This window comes from Mus musculus, chromosome 15, assembly GCF_000001635.26.
Source record: "Mus musculus strain C57BL/6J chromosome 15, GRCm38.p6 C57BL/6J".
NCBI lineage: Eukaryota > Metazoa > Chordata > Mammalia > Rodentia > Muridae > Mus > Mus musculus.
The window spans coordinates 11,314,754-11,332,673 of NC_000081.6; the positions used below are offsets into that span (position 1 = coordinate 11,314,754).

The 17,920-nt window shown below is 42.4% G+C and overlaps 1 protein-coding gene across 1 annotated transcript in view; it reads left to right on the top strand.

Moving 5' to 3' along the window:
• Adamts12 (a disintegrin-like and metallopeptidase (reprolysin type) with thrombospondin type 1 motif, 12) overlaps positions 1–17,920 on the top strand; it is a 284,460-nt gene that overhangs the window by 249,981 nt on the left and 16,559 nt on the right. Inside the window, exons 20-22 of the mRNA NM_175501.3 lie at positions 2,450–2,602; positions 12,926–13,105; positions 16,965–17,108. Coding sequence (NP_780710.2) covers positions 2,450–2,602; positions 12,926–13,105; positions 16,965–17,108 — 477 coding nt within the window. The remainder of the gene's footprint in view (positions 1–2,449; positions 2,603–12,925; positions 13,106–16,964; positions 17,109–17,920) is intronic.

The following is a 17,920-nucleotide window of genomic DNA, read 5'->3' on the forward strand; positions in this document are numbered from 1 at the left end:
GAGACTATAATTTCCACATTTTTCAGAGCTATTTTTCAGCTGCTGCTGACCTGACCCTCTGTAACTGCTCCAGTTCTAGCATCTCACACCTGCTCCCTGACCCGATGGGTCAGTAGCTGCCAGGGCCCCAGGGCAGATGATGGGTCAGTTGCTGCCAGGGCCCCAGGGCAGATGATGGGTCAGTTGCTGCCAGGGCCCCAGGGCAGATGATGGGTCAGTAGCTGCCAGGGCCCCAGGGACGACTGGAGTTACCCCCGCCCTTCCTCAAAGTCCTCTTGTTTCCCGCCATCTCCTACTTCTGATTGGAAAGTAATTAAATTTAAGGAAAACTCTAATCTACAGAATGAGATTTTTGTTTTGCTTTTCCTATTTTCTGTGGATTTCCTCTTGTCAGATTTACTTTTGGACCGTTGCAGGAAGCCTGAATAGAAACTGTCAAAGAAAATTAAACCAATTCTGGTGAGGAAAATAAAACTTCAAGCTCCAGAAATAATATATATGATTTGCCACATAAATATGGCACAGAGCACTACGGCTATCTCTAGAGATTTAATGGGATCATTACTAGCCTGGCAATGTGGTCTCATTAGCAACTTTCCTAGGCTTTCCTAAATGTTATATTTTCCTTCTATGTCACAATATTAAGTTAGCAGCACAGCACACTGTCTGTGTGAGCTTGTGCAAGGCAGTATACATGAGTGAGCTTCCTTCCTCACAGCAACTCAACATAAGGGATCCTACACTTGTCACCAGTTTTGCCAGCTTGGGGGGGGGGGATCCATAATTTGCAAAAGCTCACACCATTAGCAAATAGCAGAACTGTGACTATTCACTGCATAATTGTACCCTCAACCAGGAGGTTCTATCAACCTCAGCCTCTTCTATCAGATGCCTGCTGGGGTCTGCTGAAAGCTGGCATGGGGTGGCTTCAGCTGAGTTACCTGATTCTGTTTCATGTTGGCTCTTGTCCTTTACTGTGTGGCCCAGCTCATGGTGAAAGCAGAGTCCTGAGCAAAAGCAGAAAGCAAAACCTGGTAACTAGCATAGTTTTTGCTGCCGTGTCCTATTAGACAAAAGACAACACAAGAATGGCCTTAATTTGATTCTGTCTCTGATGAGAGCATGAGGGTGAATGAAGGAGAACACTAGTGGGCTTAGTCCATAATGTGGTCAGTACATGTTAGCTGCCGTGGTCTCTACTAAATAGATGCATAATTATGTTCAAAGAGAAACCAGAAAGACTCCGATCAAGTCCTAAATGATTGTAAGGATGAGAAGAAATTGCTTCTATAAATGAAAATTGAAATAAGGTTATGAAAACATATGGGTGTTTTCTACTTTTCCCATTCTGGGTTTCTACAATTCACTTAAGAAATAAATGTGATTATACATATATGTATATTTATACACATGTATATAAACACACACATATACATACACAGGCATACACCCACATAATTACAGATAGATAGATAGATAGATAGATAGATACTTAATAATGCCAAATAATGCCAAAATTTGCACCAGAGGGTAAATGTATAGCCAAGGACACATAAGGCAGATATTGGTTTATATAAGTTATCAAAAGAAACTTTCTTTTAAATATGCTCAGATCTGTCTTTTATGTATTCAGAAATGACCCTTTCCAAAGGGTGAGCAGGAAAAGAGGATACAAGGGGAGGAAAAGATAAAATGGGACAAACTGTGTACTCTTCAAGGTGAATGCAAGCTAAACTTGTGATAATAAAGGAAACACCCTGAGAAAAATGAACTGTACCCATGGAAAAGGTCACTACCTCGTTCCCTGCCACTGGATCAAGGAGTGAAGGGCAGCCTTTTGTAAGTTTTTCCCTACTACAGCTCTGTGGTCTGAGAGCCAACAGTGGAAGCACCTGCTGCACTTTGTGAAAATGTAGGATCTCGAATCTGCATTTGGCAGGGTTTCTAGGTGTTACCTAGCATGGACTCTGGAGAAAGAAGAACAGCCTCTTTCTCCATGGGCAAGGCAGCACTAAGCTTCCGGGTCTTTGTCCAGCCTATAATACTACTAACCAGTACCCCGAGGTTGCCAGTGAGAGAAAGTAGTAGAAGTCATGCCACATTGGACATGAGCTGTGAGGCAGATGCTCACACCTGACATCCTTTCTGAGCTGAAGTGGTATGGCCATGTGTCTGTGGCCCAGGCGTTTGGGTCAGTATATGTATCAAGGAAAAGTGTATTTTCATTTCTCTTTGTATACAGGTGGGTGATCCTTGACTGCAGTTATTAAAACCATTCATTTTAAACTATTCATCCAGACATTGAAATTTTGAGTTTATTTATATCTGGGACAATCTTAGCTTTGGGGACAGGAAACCTTTGTCTGTGTGTGCCCAGTGATGGGTGGTCCTGAGAAAAGTTCTCAGTCTGTCTTCTCTCCCTCCCTCCCTCCCTCCCTCCCTGCTGCAGTGCTCCACTACCTGTGGGCTGGGGGCCTACTGGAGGAGTGTGGAGTGCAGCTCTGGGGTGGACGCTGACTGCACAACCATTCAGAGGCCAGACCCTGCTAAGAAGTGCCACCTCCGCCCCTGTGCTGGCTGGCGAGTGGGAAACTGGAGCAAGGTAATCTTTGACACTGTGTTTTCAGGGAAAGGGGAGGGCCCTATATAAACACTTGCCAAAAACATCTACTCCCCTCCCCCTCTCTCTCCATGCCTCCCTTCTGTATGTCTCCTTAAAAAAACAAGGCTTACTCTAAGTTATAGAAGAAGTCAGACTTGTTATTAATATGTAAAACTTTACCTGTGTGTCATCACTGTCTTGAACGTTTTCAAAATGAGTTGCTTTGTCTAGCATGCAGTTCAATATTTCTCAATTATTTCAATTTTTCATTGCATGAAAATTATAGTTGTATGACGATAATTATACATTGTCACATATGTAATTAAGTCATGGCTCAATGACTCTTCACAAAAAAAAAAAAAGTTTTATTTGTCTAAAATGAATAGAAAGCAGGAGTATTAAGAATAACCTGGGTCTACAGGAGTGGCCCAGCAGTTAAGGCTGCTTTCTGTTCTTACAGAGGAACTGAGTCTAGCTCCCAGCATCCACACAGGGTGGTTCACAAACACCTGAAGCTGCAACTCCGGGGGACCCGGTCCCAACTTCTAACCTTTACACATGAGCGTACACACATAGTAAATAACAATAACAACAACAACAACAACAACAACAACAACAATAATAATAATAATAATGGTGATGGTGAGGATGAAGATTGATGATGATACTTTAAAGAATAATAATCTGACCACTAGAAAGTATATTTCATGATGTCTAAGATCCCAGGATCTAAGGAAAGGTGATCATGCGTGAAGAGTCATCCTGTGCTATAGCCTAAGTTCTAGTGCAACCTGGACTACATAAAACCTGCTCTGCAAAACAAACAACAAAAGGGTATGTTCCCATACTCCTTGTTTTGCAAGGTCCCTTGAGCAAGGGGCAGGTAAAGTCCTCTGGTTAATCCAGGTGCTTTGAAGGTGCCTAGTCAGGCCCATCATCCTGTACTGAAGTTGAGTCAGACCCAGGACGCAGCAGTCAGCAGCAGAGTTTGGGGCCAGGCAGGTAGCAAGAGCAGGTGTGAGCTATGGGTGCCCATTCTGTGTCTTATAAATGCCCAGTGCTAGGCTTCCCTAGACGCCTGTCACCTCTCCAGAGAACCAGATTCTTATAACAGCTAATACTTTGGAAAAGAGAAAACTACCTAGAAAGTCTGCAGAGGCTCAGGACCCTCCATAGTCTAGGCATTAGCTCCACTGTCTGGGAGTAAGTCTGTGTCTCAGAAGAAGACCATGAGGCATCTCACTGGACAGACTTACCCACTAGGGAGACTTACCTTCAGACAAGAGCATGCAACATCATTGTTGCACCCTATGACGCTTCCCTCAAAGGAAGATTTGGAATTTGGGAAAGAGAGGGCGAATTCCTTGAGAATCTCACTGCATGTTCTAATAACTCCTCACCTCCCTCTTTCTGTGTTGATACTATAAGGTTTTAAAGGATAAATTCACATTCCTTTGAGGTTGTCTTCCCTTCCGACTAATAACAAATCCAGAGTACAACAAAGGCATACCACTTATCTATGAATCATCTTCCATATCCAAAATTACCGAAAGAAATGTCTCAGTTTTCAGACTTTGCCAAGTGCTGCCCATGTCCCAAAATTCCATCCACCTATCATGGAGGATAATCATTTCCATGGAAATGATGACATGAAAAGACAGTCCCTCCAGATGGTCAAGTCGGGCCTGAGGAATTCTAGCCCCAGATGAAAGTCCCCAGATGAAAGATTCCAGAGCTCATATCTGGGATTTCTCCTAATTCTCCCTCCTCGGCCCTCCAGGGATTTTTTTTTTCCAAGCTAACAGTTTGCTTTTTCAGAGTTTCTCTAAACGAAAATTTCCACTTTACCTCTGATTAGTCTACAAATCTCTATCCAAATTCAAAGACTTCAATTCCTTACAGTCCAGGCTGAATCACAGACTTCTCTGAGCCCACCGGCATCAGACCTGAGGCATCCAGTTACTCTCCAGGGATTTCCCCACCACCACGATCAATAACTGGCTGGGTTGACGTGTCTTGGCTGACTTCTGGCTCTAAGTGTGCCCTTAGATTAAGGGTTAAGCCTGAGTTAAGCAGCTCTTATGTGCAGTTTTCATGTTTGACAGGAAATGAGGTTGCCCATTTAGATTTCAGCCTTCCTGGTTCCAAGAGACAGAAAAAAAATCGCTCTTCCTCTCTGCATTCATCTGGCCAAAATAAAGCAAAGGTTCTCATCTTAACTTTGCCCCAGCACATTTCTTTTTCTTTATTTTTTTCTTCAATTTTTATTAGATATTTTCTTTATTTACATATATATTTCAAATGCTATCCCAAAAGTTACCTATATCCTCCCCCCACCCTACTCCCCTACCCACTCACTCCCACTTCTTGGCCCTGGCATTTCCCGTACTGGGGCATATAAAGTTTGCAAGACCAAGGAGCCTCTCTTCCCATCTTTGCTACATATGCAGCTGGAGATATGAGCTCTGGGGGTACTGGTTAGTTCATATTGTTGTTCCAGACCATATTGTTGTTGCAGACCCCTTCAGCTCCTTGGGTACTTTCTCTAGCTCCTCCATTGGGGGCCCTGTGTTCCATCTAATAGATGACTGTGAGCATCCACTTCTGTATTTTCCAGGCACAGGCTTAGCCTCATACGAGACAGCTATATTAGGGTCCTTTCAGCAAAATCTTGCTGGCATATGCAATAGTGTCTGGGTTTGGTGGCTGATTATGGGATGGATCCCCAGGTTGGGGTAGTCTCTGGATGGTCCATCCTTTTGTCTTAGGAGGATTGAGTCCTAGAGGCAAGCTGGTAGGGCGGTGCATAGCTGTACCCCTCAGGCTGCACCAGGACGATTCAAGTCCAGCCTGAACCTCACAGTGAATTCAAAGATGGCCAGGATTGTATGGCAAGACTCTGTCTCAGAAAACAAACAAAACCATCTTAGAGGCAGTAGTGTGCTGAGAATCAGGCACATCTGAATTGGTAGTCCTGCCCTGTCTCTAATTAGTGTGATTAGGAGGACTAATGTACTCATGTCAGAAATAAACTAGTAATTCTGCTTCTACCTAACCTATGAGGTTGTGTAAGGATCAATATATATATATATATATTGATATACATATATAATATATATATATATATATATATATATTTATATATATATATATTAGCCTTTTTTTCTACAACAAACACCTGAGATAATCAACTTATAAAAAGAAAAGACATATTTAGAGGATTCGATCTATGATCTCTTTGCTGTGGCACCTATGGTAGGAGGTACCTGGTGAAGCAATGCTGCCACCTCCTGGTGGGGAGGCGCAATACAGAAACGACAAGGGAGAATCCCTTTCAAGGGCCTGTGCCCAACACCCATTCCACCCCACTCCTTAAAAGTTCTACCACCTCCGATCAGCATCATGCTGGAGAACAAGACGTTCACACGTGGGCCTTTTGAAAACATTCTAGATTTAAAATATAGCAGCATGCAAAACATCCGTAAATGGCCTGGGTGGGGGTCGGTGGGGGTGGGGTCTGGCCAAGTTTAATGCTGAACAGTGAAGGTCAGAGTGGCTGGTGGGTATTTGCTAAACTTCGGATCTCCTAGACTTGGAACGAGAGGTTGATGGACAGGTGAGCCCTGTCAGAGGAGTACTGACTAAAGAAGTTCCTTGTTCCTAGTGTTAACCAAAGTGCCCAGCTGTTCATGAATAGTAGGTGACTTAAACTACCTGCAGAAGCCAGGAGTCACCAATACTATCAGGTGCCTGGTGCCGAAGCTTTCAAAAACACCAACATCATTGTTAACATAGTAAAGGAATGTACAATCTCTGTTGAGGAAAATGCCATTTAAAGTGGTTGCTTATGATGTATATTCTACACAGTGTCAGTTACAAAACATTATCAACTGATGGACAACAGCTCATGGGACAGGTCATCGCTTCAACTATAGCATTTTAGGAGGAAGGAAACAGTGCATAATAAATATGTAAATCAGTGGGGGTGACACACACCAATTTTAGAATGAATTCCTAGGGGAGGGAAAGCGATTTTTATGGTGGGAGAAATGCAAGAAACGACAACAATGCTCTTGAAAATCCCTCCAGTAGGTCTGACACCCAAACTACTCACGATTTTCAGCTCCACACACTTCCTGAAAGAATGATCTATGTGTCACCTCAATTCTGCAAACTCCTGACTTGACAGTCTCCCTGCTATGTTTCTTGGATTGAACCCTGTCCTTTTTAGAATTAAGTCAAACAAAGTGTATTTCTTCCTGAAATGAGTCAGAAATACATTTTCCCGTGCAGCAATCTGTCTTCCCACATATGCAACACTACAATTTTCTTTTAGCAACAGTCGATTTTATTATCTGTAGCTTTGCTGAAAATAAAAGGAGACTTCAGCCTGTCCTTAAACCATCAGTTCTCATATATTTGTTAACTACTCTGTCTTAATCTAGTCCAAGTTTGTATGTCTTTTGAGTTTGTATATTTTCTATGGCTTTGCTACATTTTACAAAACTATAGTTTTTACAAATGGGTAAAATGAGAAATAGCACTGATTTTTACTAAATGTACATAGATTCCTACTGCCATCCAAAGCACGCTCATAGAGACATATTAAAATTTAATGTGAAAAAGCTAGCACATAGAATTGTATATGAGATAGGTATCTCCATTCCCCAGGAAGCAAAACTGAGTGGCAAGAAGGCAGATGATACACTGGAATCTCTTTATTTATTTGACCCTGAGTATATTAATAATTTAATCTGTTTTTAAAGCATCACACTTTTTTTTTTTACAACACCAAGTATCTTAAATTCAGAGATCCTTATGGAAAAATAGTTACAGGAATGGCAATTAAATTGAAGCAACAGGATATAAACTGAGTTGTCTCATACAATTGGGGCCACAGAAAATTTTACCCAAGACCATTGATGTGTGGACCATGAAGCCCTCCATGGCCTCTGCCTACCTCTCCTTGATCCCCTTTCCCCTCTTCTTGAATTCTGCCCAATGTGTTGCTTGCAGACAAGCCATGTTGTATCAAAGTGTTGAGTCTCTCAACATACCATTCTCTCAACTTTCTGTCCTCTGCTTGTTTGGCCTTCAGTGTCGACTTAAAGGATTTAGTCTAACTCCCCTTTATTAAAGCCTTTCTTCAGTTTATGATGTGATGCTAACTGACCCGATTTGTAACATCATAAGGTCTTGAGTAACTTATGGAATACAATTTAGCATTTATTTATGTGAATCCCCTCAGCATATTATTACAAAGCACTTGCATTAGAGATGCAGAGCTTGAAACATGGCAACTGTTCAATAACTAGGAAGAAGGAAAGTAAGGGGAAAGAGGGACAATTAGAATTTTGAAAATAGTTGTAGCTGGTCTTTGTTACTTTGTGGGTTCTTCTTTTTCCTGCCCTTTATCCCCCCAGTTTCACCCCCCATCACTAGATAGGAAAGAAAGGATAGAGGACGGAGAGGGAGATGGAGGGAGAGAGAGAGAGAGAGAGAGAGAGAGAGAGAGAGAGAGAGAGAGAGAAAGAGACAGACAGAGAGAGATCTCCTAGAGTTCTCATTTTTTCTTTGAGCAGGACTACTAACAAACAACATCCAACATCCCCTGAATTACTAAAAACACCAACACCTGTCTCTTGGTGCCCTAGTGTTGACATATGCTATTAGAAGTTCCCAGAATTCTGAACATCACACAATCATAAAAACTATATGCAGCTGGCAAAAATCACACCTCTGCTAGAGCACTAGGCAAATCATAGTCAGACGCTGCAGACTGACTGAAGCAGCCCCACATCTCCAAACCTGGGATTAAAATAAAAGCACATTGTTATAATATTTCTGTATTTTTAAAAGAAACTATAATTCCATAGTTTTCAAGAACGTCACTACAAATAGTTATACTAGTTGTTTGGGAAACTCATACATTTGTATTTTGCTCTTATTCATGCCCAGACTCCTCCCAGATACATATCCCCTTATGTACCATGTATCTAGTTTTGTGTCTTTGTGTTTAACTCAAACGAGTCTCATTTGTGGCTTTCACATATTCTTGGGTCACTACTAGATTTTAAAGGTCTTGTGAAGATGTTTAGCATAAAGAAAAGGGTAAAAAGTAAGGCTTTCTTTTAAATTCTATATCCTAGTTTAATATTTGTCCTGAAACTTTGGATATTCTCAAATCACAACACAATATGATTGCAGTGATCTATGTCCTTCTGACACTTGGAAATGTTGGGGCTATTTAATCACCTAGCTCACCCTTATTTTGATATCAGTGAGGAAATGGACTCTTAGAGGAGTCATTTATCCACACTCATGCAGCCACTTGGTGCCAAGGTTGTAACTGAAGGCCTTGTGATGACCTCCTGACCATGTGTTCTTTAACTTCCTTATTATATGTTTCTGAGGACTCTGTGTGAATCTAGTGTGAAAAAGATGCCGCATATCAAAAAACATCTCCAAGAAGAAGGGGTAGGCATTCCATTTTATTACTGTCAGAGAATTCAGTAATAAAGGCATTTTTACTTTCTTTAATTTTGCAAACTTAATATAAAAAACTTGCAAATAGATAAAAACACTTATACACCATCAAAAAAAAAAAAAAAACACCACCAACAACAACAACAAAAAATCCTTGAGAGAATGGAATTTATTTCCATTGTACCTTGATTTGGTTTGCAAAACACTCCAGTTAAAACAACTGACACTGTAACTGGAAAACTACCACTTCCTTGATTTTGACAAAGCATTAGCTAGTTTTTCTGCTCCCTTGTCCTAACTCCTGTCCTCAGCCTGGCCCCCAGGCTCCATATTAGGAAATACAAGTGGAGCAAGAAGAAAATGAATGCATCAATTGGCGTTCCACACACAAAAGCAAAATGGCATTAGGAGTGAAGTGGCTTCAGTATGCTGCCGCCACTTCTGCCTTGCTAATGGAAACTAAGATCCCTTTGAAAATGAAACATAAGGACAGATGTAGAGAGCATCCTCCCTTGTGACTGCCCGAAGCATGTTAGTAAATTTCACTTTCTATTGAATGTGTATAAACTTTCAACAATAGAATAATGCTAACTTGAATATTGTATTTGGGAATAGTGGCTTGTAGCAACAAATAGAACATGAGAAAATGAAATCCCATGTTAGACTTGATTCTTGTGAGATTCCCTTCTCCCAGTAGAGCTAGTTATAAAGCAGCAGCTACTTTTACTTTCCTACATGTGTTTCGCATATGGGAGGAAGATAAAAGATTTTTTTTTAATTTGCATTTTGTTGGAGCTGTCTGGCTAGTGTTGACCATACTTGGATTGTGAAAACCTTAGAGCATGTGTCAACCTCTTTGACAAGTGAGCCTGTGTCTTCCCATGTTTCAGACGATACTGTTCAGTGTTGACAACTTGGCATGGTCATGGAGGTTATCTTAATTAGCTTAATTGAGTTGGGAAGGGCTTTCTATTGTCGGTGGCACCATTCCCTAGGCTTGGGTCCTAGACTGTATGAAAAAATGAGGAAGTTAACTAAGCAAAGCATCCCTCACTGCTTCTTGACTGAGGATAGGGTGTGGCCTGCCCCTTAGAATCCTACCATTGTAAGTGCTGCCATGATGAGCTACCTACAAATGGAGCTAAAATAAATTCTTTCAAATTGCTTCCTCCCCCCAGGGAATTTTAATCATAGCAATAGAAAACAAAGACACAGGCCATCATTTTACCAGGTACCTCGGTGCACATTTCTGGACAGTGGGAGAAGGTGGAGCAGTAGTTTTGGAAATCTTCTACTGAAAGAGTTTGAGGAATTTTCTCTACTCAGTTGCAACCCTACAATGATGATTCCTGGGAAAGCCAGGAGTGCATGATGTTTCCTGATCAGGGAGGAGGGTCAGAGGACAGCATACAGACACCCTCCAGTAGTATATGTCCTTTCCTGATGGTACATTCCCAGTCAAGACCCTCAGCGAAATCACTGTGAAGAATGGAGAGGCTAAGGACACTGTGGCTGGCCATAGAGGCACATATCTGGACTGCTAGTGCTCAGGAGGCTGAAGCAGGACGTTCATGATATCAGACAAGCTATCCTATCTCAAAGAAAGAAAGAAAGAAAGAAAGAAAGAAAGAAAGAAAGAAAGAAAGAAAGAAAGAAGAAAGGAAGGAAGGAAGGAAGGAAGGAAGGGAGAGAGAGAGAGAGAGAGAGAGAGAGAGAGAGAGAGAGAGAGAGAGAGAGAGAGAGAGAGAGAAGGAAGGAAGGAAGGAAGGAAAGAAAGAAAGAAAGAAAGAAAGAAAGAAAGAAAGAAAGAAAGAAAGAAAGAAAGAAAGAAAGAAAGAAGGAAAGAAAGACATTGGATTTCCCTTTGGGGGTCCAAATAGTTTCTCAGAATTCATTTTCTTGATCCAACAAATCCATCCTGAGCACTCATGCTTGCCTGGTGCCCTGCTGAGCGCTTGTGCAGTGCTGAATGGGCACTTAGGTTCATCTTCCATGGCAGTGACAATGGTAGAAACCATGGACAAAATAAATGAGATCTTTTGCATTTCAAGTGCGATGCCCTTGGAGAGAGAAGGCGTGGAAACAAAGAACAGGAGCTTGTTTTGTTTAAGGAAGACCTCAGCTTTACAATGCAGTAAGATAGCTCAGTGGGAAGAGCCTGAGGGCCTGAGTTCTAGCCCCAGAACCCACTTAAGTTAAAGATAGAGGATAAACTCCACAGAGCTATCCTCTGATTGCCACATGTGTGCCACAGCGGCAGACACACATTTATAAATACATATCATATCAAGCACTATATGATAAGTAAGGTCTAGGAAAAGTGTTCTCATTTAATCCGATGCTTGAACAAAGGAAAGGGTAGTAGCACAATCCAGAAAACAGAGGAAGGGACATTAGGATGTGTCTTAGTCAGGGTTTCTATTCCCGCACAAACATCATGACCAAGAAGCAGGTTGGGGAGGAAAGGGTTTATTCAGCTTACACTTCCATACTGCTATTCATCACCAAGGAAGTCAGGACATGAACTCAAGCAGGTCAGGGAGCAGGAGCTGATGCAGAGGCCATGGAGGGATGTTCTTTACTGGCTTGTTTCCCCTGGCTTGCTCAGCCTGCTTTCTTATAGAACCCAGGACCACCAGCCCAGGGATGGCATCACCCACAATGGGCCCTCCCCACTTGATCACTAATTGAGAAAATGCCCCACAGCTGGATCTCATGAAGGCATTTCCTCACCTGAGGCTCCCTTCTTTGTGATAACTCCAGCTTGTGTCAAGTTGACACACAGAACCAGCCAGTACAGGATGTAAGGACCACAAGGGCACACTGTTGAGCTGGGAGAGTCTACTGATGACTGCATGTATCTGTCCTCCCATTTCAGATCCAAATATGCAGCAAATGCAGGTGCTAAGGGATCAGGAAAGCACCCTCGAATCAAAGGAGAGACAGATGAGAGACTAAGTCCTGGCTGCAGGTAGCCTAAGCTGGTCCAAATGACATGGAAAGCTGACAGGTGAATCCTGCAATTTCCAGACACAGAGCAGGATGCAGGGACTATTCCACAAAGTTGGAGTTGGGAGAAGAGGGCTATAAATAGGCCTGGTTTGGAGGCTTTGTGCCCATGAGGCAAACATTCAGTGATGGAGGCAGGTAATGACAGCTTTGCTCACTCCTGTGAGTCAAGCCGTTGAACAGTTACTCAGTTTGCTTCTATAATATAACCCCTTCCTAAGAGGCATTATAACCTATCCTGTGTTCTGAGTCATGCATAAAACTGTTTGGAAGTGGAGCCCTGAGTGAGACGTGCAGGTGGTTTGTCAGAGTGGTCCTTCCCTTCGGACCAAAATGTCTCATCCCAGAAGGCCTTGGATGCTAGTTTGCTTGAAGTGAGTACAGATGTTTAGCAGGACTGGCCACCCTCTGAGTCAGGCTGTAATCTGTGCTGACTGGCCCAGGTTCTTGTCTTCTGGTAGCCTGTGAGATAACAGTTAAGCATCCCAATTTATAAATATGTCCTCTGAGGCTCAAAGTGTATCCCCCGGGAAATGATGTATCCATAATCAGCCAGGGACAAAACCAGGATACTAACCCACTGCTGACAGACCTCACTGTTTGTTGTTGTTGTTGTTGTTTTGTTTTGTTTTGTTTGACACCGGGAGTCCCAAACTAGGAGGTCTGTTTATATGATTGCCTCTCCGTAAATATGAAGGAAAGCAGGATACATGCAGACTAGGTTTGACCTCTCTCCCCATGCTAGTAGCCTGCACTCCCACAGTGATGGAGTATGAGGTTGTGATGCCAAGGATCCAGCTGTTACCTCTGCTTTTGTTCTCCATTCAGTGCTCCCGAAATTGCAGTGGAGGCTTCAAGATTCGTGAGGTTCAGTGCATGGACAGCCTGGACCACCACCGGAGCCTGAGGCCGTTTCACTGTCAATTCCTAGCTGGCGCTCCTCCTCCACTGAGTATGAGCTGTAACCTGGAGCCTTGTGGAGAATGGCAAGTGGAGCCCTGGAGCCAGGTATGGCACCCAGAAGGGACATGCAGCATCTCGGAGACTGAGTCGAATAGACAGACCATAAATTGTTGTATTAACACGTGAGTGTAGGAGTTACAGAAGACCACCCTGGAATCATGCCAGAGATTCAGTTCCACTTAGTGACCCCACACTGTATGGGGGAAACAGCCACCTTGCAGGAGCTGAGAGAACTCCGCTGGGAAAATGATATGGTATGTTGTCAGCTATGACAATGAAGTGCTTTATCAGAACGTGGTCTCACAATGGACAAACTGTTTAATCAGAGGCCCTGCTGGGGATATGAACACATGAGATGACTCAAAAGAGACTACTTTGATGGGCAATGTATAATAATAAACAGCCTTGCACACTTGTCCAAGCCTTCTTCAGTCAGGCTGAGAATAATGGTCAAATCCTTCTCACCCCATATGATTTTAGATTCATATCTCAGTTAAATACACAGATGACTGCACAAATAAAAGAGAGACTTAAAATAAAACTGCTGGATTTGGGTGTCTAGAACATGAAAACAAGGTTATTTTTCTCTGGTAAAGTATGATAGTGTCATTTCCCAGTAGATAAACACATCAATGGCTACTCCCAATACCCACACACCAAACAAAGATGAGAAGCCAAATCTATAATGCATTGTGAGTGTGGGGGAGGGGGGATATTTTATTGCTTACTGTAATTCTCACAATGACATAGGCGGTAGGTCTTATTTGTTCCATTTTATAGATAAATTTTAACTCAAAGGTTAAGAAATACACCTGAGGTTCCACAATGAGAAAACAAATGACTGAGTGCTTTTTCAAGTCAGGCAGATACTTTGGGTTTGGTGCCTTCTCCCTTGTAGAACTTGGCTCAGTGAGAGATGAGCAGAGAGATAACTAGGGGGAAGGACTGAGTCGTTCATTCTTTCATGGGTACCTGCAAGGTACACAGGAAGAGAACAGACATGAATACAGTGAAATTATTCAAAATAGGCCACTCTGATGAGCAGTGTATAATATTGTCGGTCAGCCTGACAATAATGGCCAGATCCTTATCACCCCATATAATTTTAGATTCACAGCCTGAAGACAGAGACTTCGCACAGAAAACCGACTCCCCTGGGACTTCCTACTTAACCCTGGGCCACTAACTCATGTTCTTTCCTAAGTATCCGAACTACTCTGGTGTTTCCTGGGGTGATGTCAGGAGTGGGACACTGTCCTCCAGTTCCCTATTTCCCCTTCTTCTCTTTCTGACTAAACTCTAGAGTGGAGTACCTGTTGTTCCCATCCCTTCCAGGCCTCCAAGTTCCTCTCACATGCTAAGCCTAGACTGGACATGCTCAGGCAAAACCTTTAAATCCGTGAAAATTTTGACCAAGAGTTGAGATATCCCACTCAGAGAAATAGCATTTTCAGGCTATCAGAGATGAGCAGTCAAAGAGCAGTAGAGGTGGCACAGGTGGCACACGCTTTAGGCTCAGCCCACGAGGAGGAGGAGGAGAAATACAAATATCTGTGAGTTGGAAGCCAGTATGGTCTACATAGTAAGTTCCAGGCCTGGTGGGCTGTATAGTGAGACCCTGGTTCAATGTCCTCACATTGAAGATCAGTCAGGTCTTCCTTATTATGGAAAAGATATTATCTTTGTATTTCCTCAGCAGCTTGGGAGCCCTAATGTTGATCTGTTCCCCCAAAGGATTCCTACAACCAACTCTTCTAAATGTCTTTGTTCTGAGAAAACCACAAAGTTGGAAGACGTCTCTTTGAAGACACAATGGAGATGGGAACTGTAACTCCTGGAGCTGTTCAAATATTGAACACCTTTAGATGTTTTCATTAACCTGTCTATTTAATGGCTTGCTACCCTGGGAGTATTCTGGGCCCATTTGGGAAATGTCAGACTTCTCAGACTAATTAAAGGGTCCGTGTGTTTTAGCTATGGCAACACCTCTCCGTCAGTGGTAGTCAGATGTTAGTACATTTCAAAATCATCTTGTCAACATATAGAAGAATGGGATGGTCCACAGAGGGTCCAATTAGGGGATCTCTGGTGGGAAACTCTGAATATACAATGTATCTTCTCTATGAGATGATGGTGATAGTGGGAAACTCTGAATATACAATGTATCTTCTCTATGAGATGATGGTGATAGTGGGAAACTCTGAATATACAATGTATCTTCTCTATGAGATGATGGTGATAGTGAGAAACTCTGAATATACAACGTATCTTCTCTATGAGATGATGGTGATAGTGGGAAACTCTGAATATACAACGTATCTTCTCTATGAGATGATGGTGATAGTGGGAAACTCTGAATATACAACGTATCTTCTCTATGAGATGATGGTGATAGTGGGAAACTCTGAATATACAACGTATCTTCTCTATGAGATGATGGTGATAGTGGGAAACTCTGAATATACAACGTATCTTCTCTATGAGATGATGGTGATAGTGGGAAACTCTGAATATACAATGTATCTTCTCTATGAGATGATGGTGATAGTGGGAAACTCTGAATATACAATGTATCTTCTCTATGAGATGATGGTGATAGTGGGAAACTCTGAATATACAATGTATCTTCTCTATGAGATGATGGTGATAATGGGAAACTCTGAATATACAATGTATCTTCTCTATGAGATGATGGTGATACTGCTGGTCTGAGAATACACCAATCCATCCTAATTTTTTTACCCTCTTTTCCTTCTACTTGGTCAAGTGCTCCTGAATCCATCTGCCCATATACAGAGCCACAGACTCCCAGGGTAGAATTCTACTTTGTTCCTCACATGGGGTTACAAACAGATTGAATAAAAGAGAGCAGGGTCTAAATTGAGTCTCAAAACTGGAATTTTTTGAAGGTAACATGTCAGGACATTTATTAAGCATATATAGCTAATTGCATGTAATATTCCTGCTTTCTGTGATACTGCCATATAGATATCTCATGTAACAAACTTGACCTTGATAAGATAACGATAGTTTGTTATGGTTGTAACCATGTCGTAACTAGGCACTTTCAAGGTATTCTCATTGTTTCTCCTGTTTTTGCATTACTTTTCAACATTTATTAGTAAGTTAATTTCCTCTTAGAAGCATCATATGCATGAGACTACATGTCATATGAAATCATTCCGATAAGCAACAAGCTGACATTTCGGGACACATATCCCTACAGAAATCCACCTTGCTATCTTGAGTTTCTCTTATGAATATTATAATCTGTGTATTACATTCCCAGCAAGCCCATCATTTTACTATCTAAAGACAACATCCTTTCTCAAACCTTATATAGTTTGAAAAGAAGACTGTCATATTTCAATATGAAGCAAGCAGTGTGTCTCCTTGAAGGGTGACATAATCATATATTTTTAAATTAAAAAAATGTATTTATGTGTATGAGTGTTTTGCCTGTATGCATTATAGCATAGGTGTTCCTGGTGCCTGAAAAAGCCAGAAAAGAGCATCAGAACTCCTGAAACTTGAGGTATAGGCGGTGTGAGCCACTATATGGGTGCTGGGAATCGATCCTGAGCCCTCTGGAAGAACAGCCAATGCTCTTAATCGATGATCCATCTCTCCAGCCCCATAATCACAAACTTAAAAACCTAAACTTTACATTTTTGTTATTGAAAACTTGTGCCACAGAGCAAAACTGATAATATGACTGTTCTTTTACATTTGATATGTAGATAACCTCACGTATATGCTAGGAAAACATTCCTTTCAGGAAGCAAAGATACTCCAGGTTCTCATACCAATATTAAGGTCTCTAGTATACAGCTGAAATGAGCAGAAAGCTTGCCTCTAGCATTGAGTGCACCTACGTTTTCCAACTGCCTGTGTTGTGTGTCAGTGTTCTAGGTCCTGTGGAGGAGGTGTTCAGGAGAGAGGAGTGTCTTGTCCTGGAGGCCTCTGTGACTGGACAAAAAGGCCTGCAACCACTGTGCCCTGCAACAGACACCTTTGCTGTCACTGGGCCACTGGGAACTGGGAGCTGGTAAGAGTTGGTTATAGGTGCTTTGTTCCACCTTGGTTTTCTACAGAGAAACTTTACAGCACATTTTCAAATTTTGAAACTTTCCTGGGAGACAGGCTGGCTTTGGGGTCCAGGGATAGGCATGTCATTCTGCCACAGGTTCAGATGGAGGTACAGATGGGAAGGACTGTGGGGCTCAGGCAGAGCAGAATAGATCCCATGTCTGCTGGGCTCTGTGGGGGTCCCAGCTGGTGTGGGTATTGGGGCAGGGGGTCTCATCTGTGTTTCTAGTTATGGCAGATTTCCTGTGAGAGAGGTAGTTTGGGGAGCAGGTGCAGGCATGCCAGTCTTCCATGAGTTCAGGTGGAGGTGCAATCCAGAAGGACAGTGGAGCTCGGGGAGAGCTGGATAGATGGGTGGGGGAAGGGAAGCTAACGGGGGGGGGGGCGTATATCTTGCTATGCTGGTGAGTGTTGTGGTTCACAGACATTACCTTTAGATAGGAGTATTGATTGCCTTCCTCCCTTGTCAGCCTGCATTGCTCCTCCAATACTATGGGAGCTAGTCCTCAGGTAGGAGGCTGCCAGATCAGTTCCAGACCTATTCCTCTACATCCTGTATCCCAAGTGCATGTTGTCTTCAGCAAGAGCATCTTCCTTTCCTTTTCTGGAAGGCACCAGGGCAACAGCAATAGTCTATATTGCACTCCCCTGAGCTGATAGATTTCCCTTGCCTGGCACTGAGAATTTTGTTAGGCAGTCTATGGTTTTGAAGAGAGCATTGTTGCTCCAACTGGCACTGTTTCAATTACATTATATAGATATATATGCATG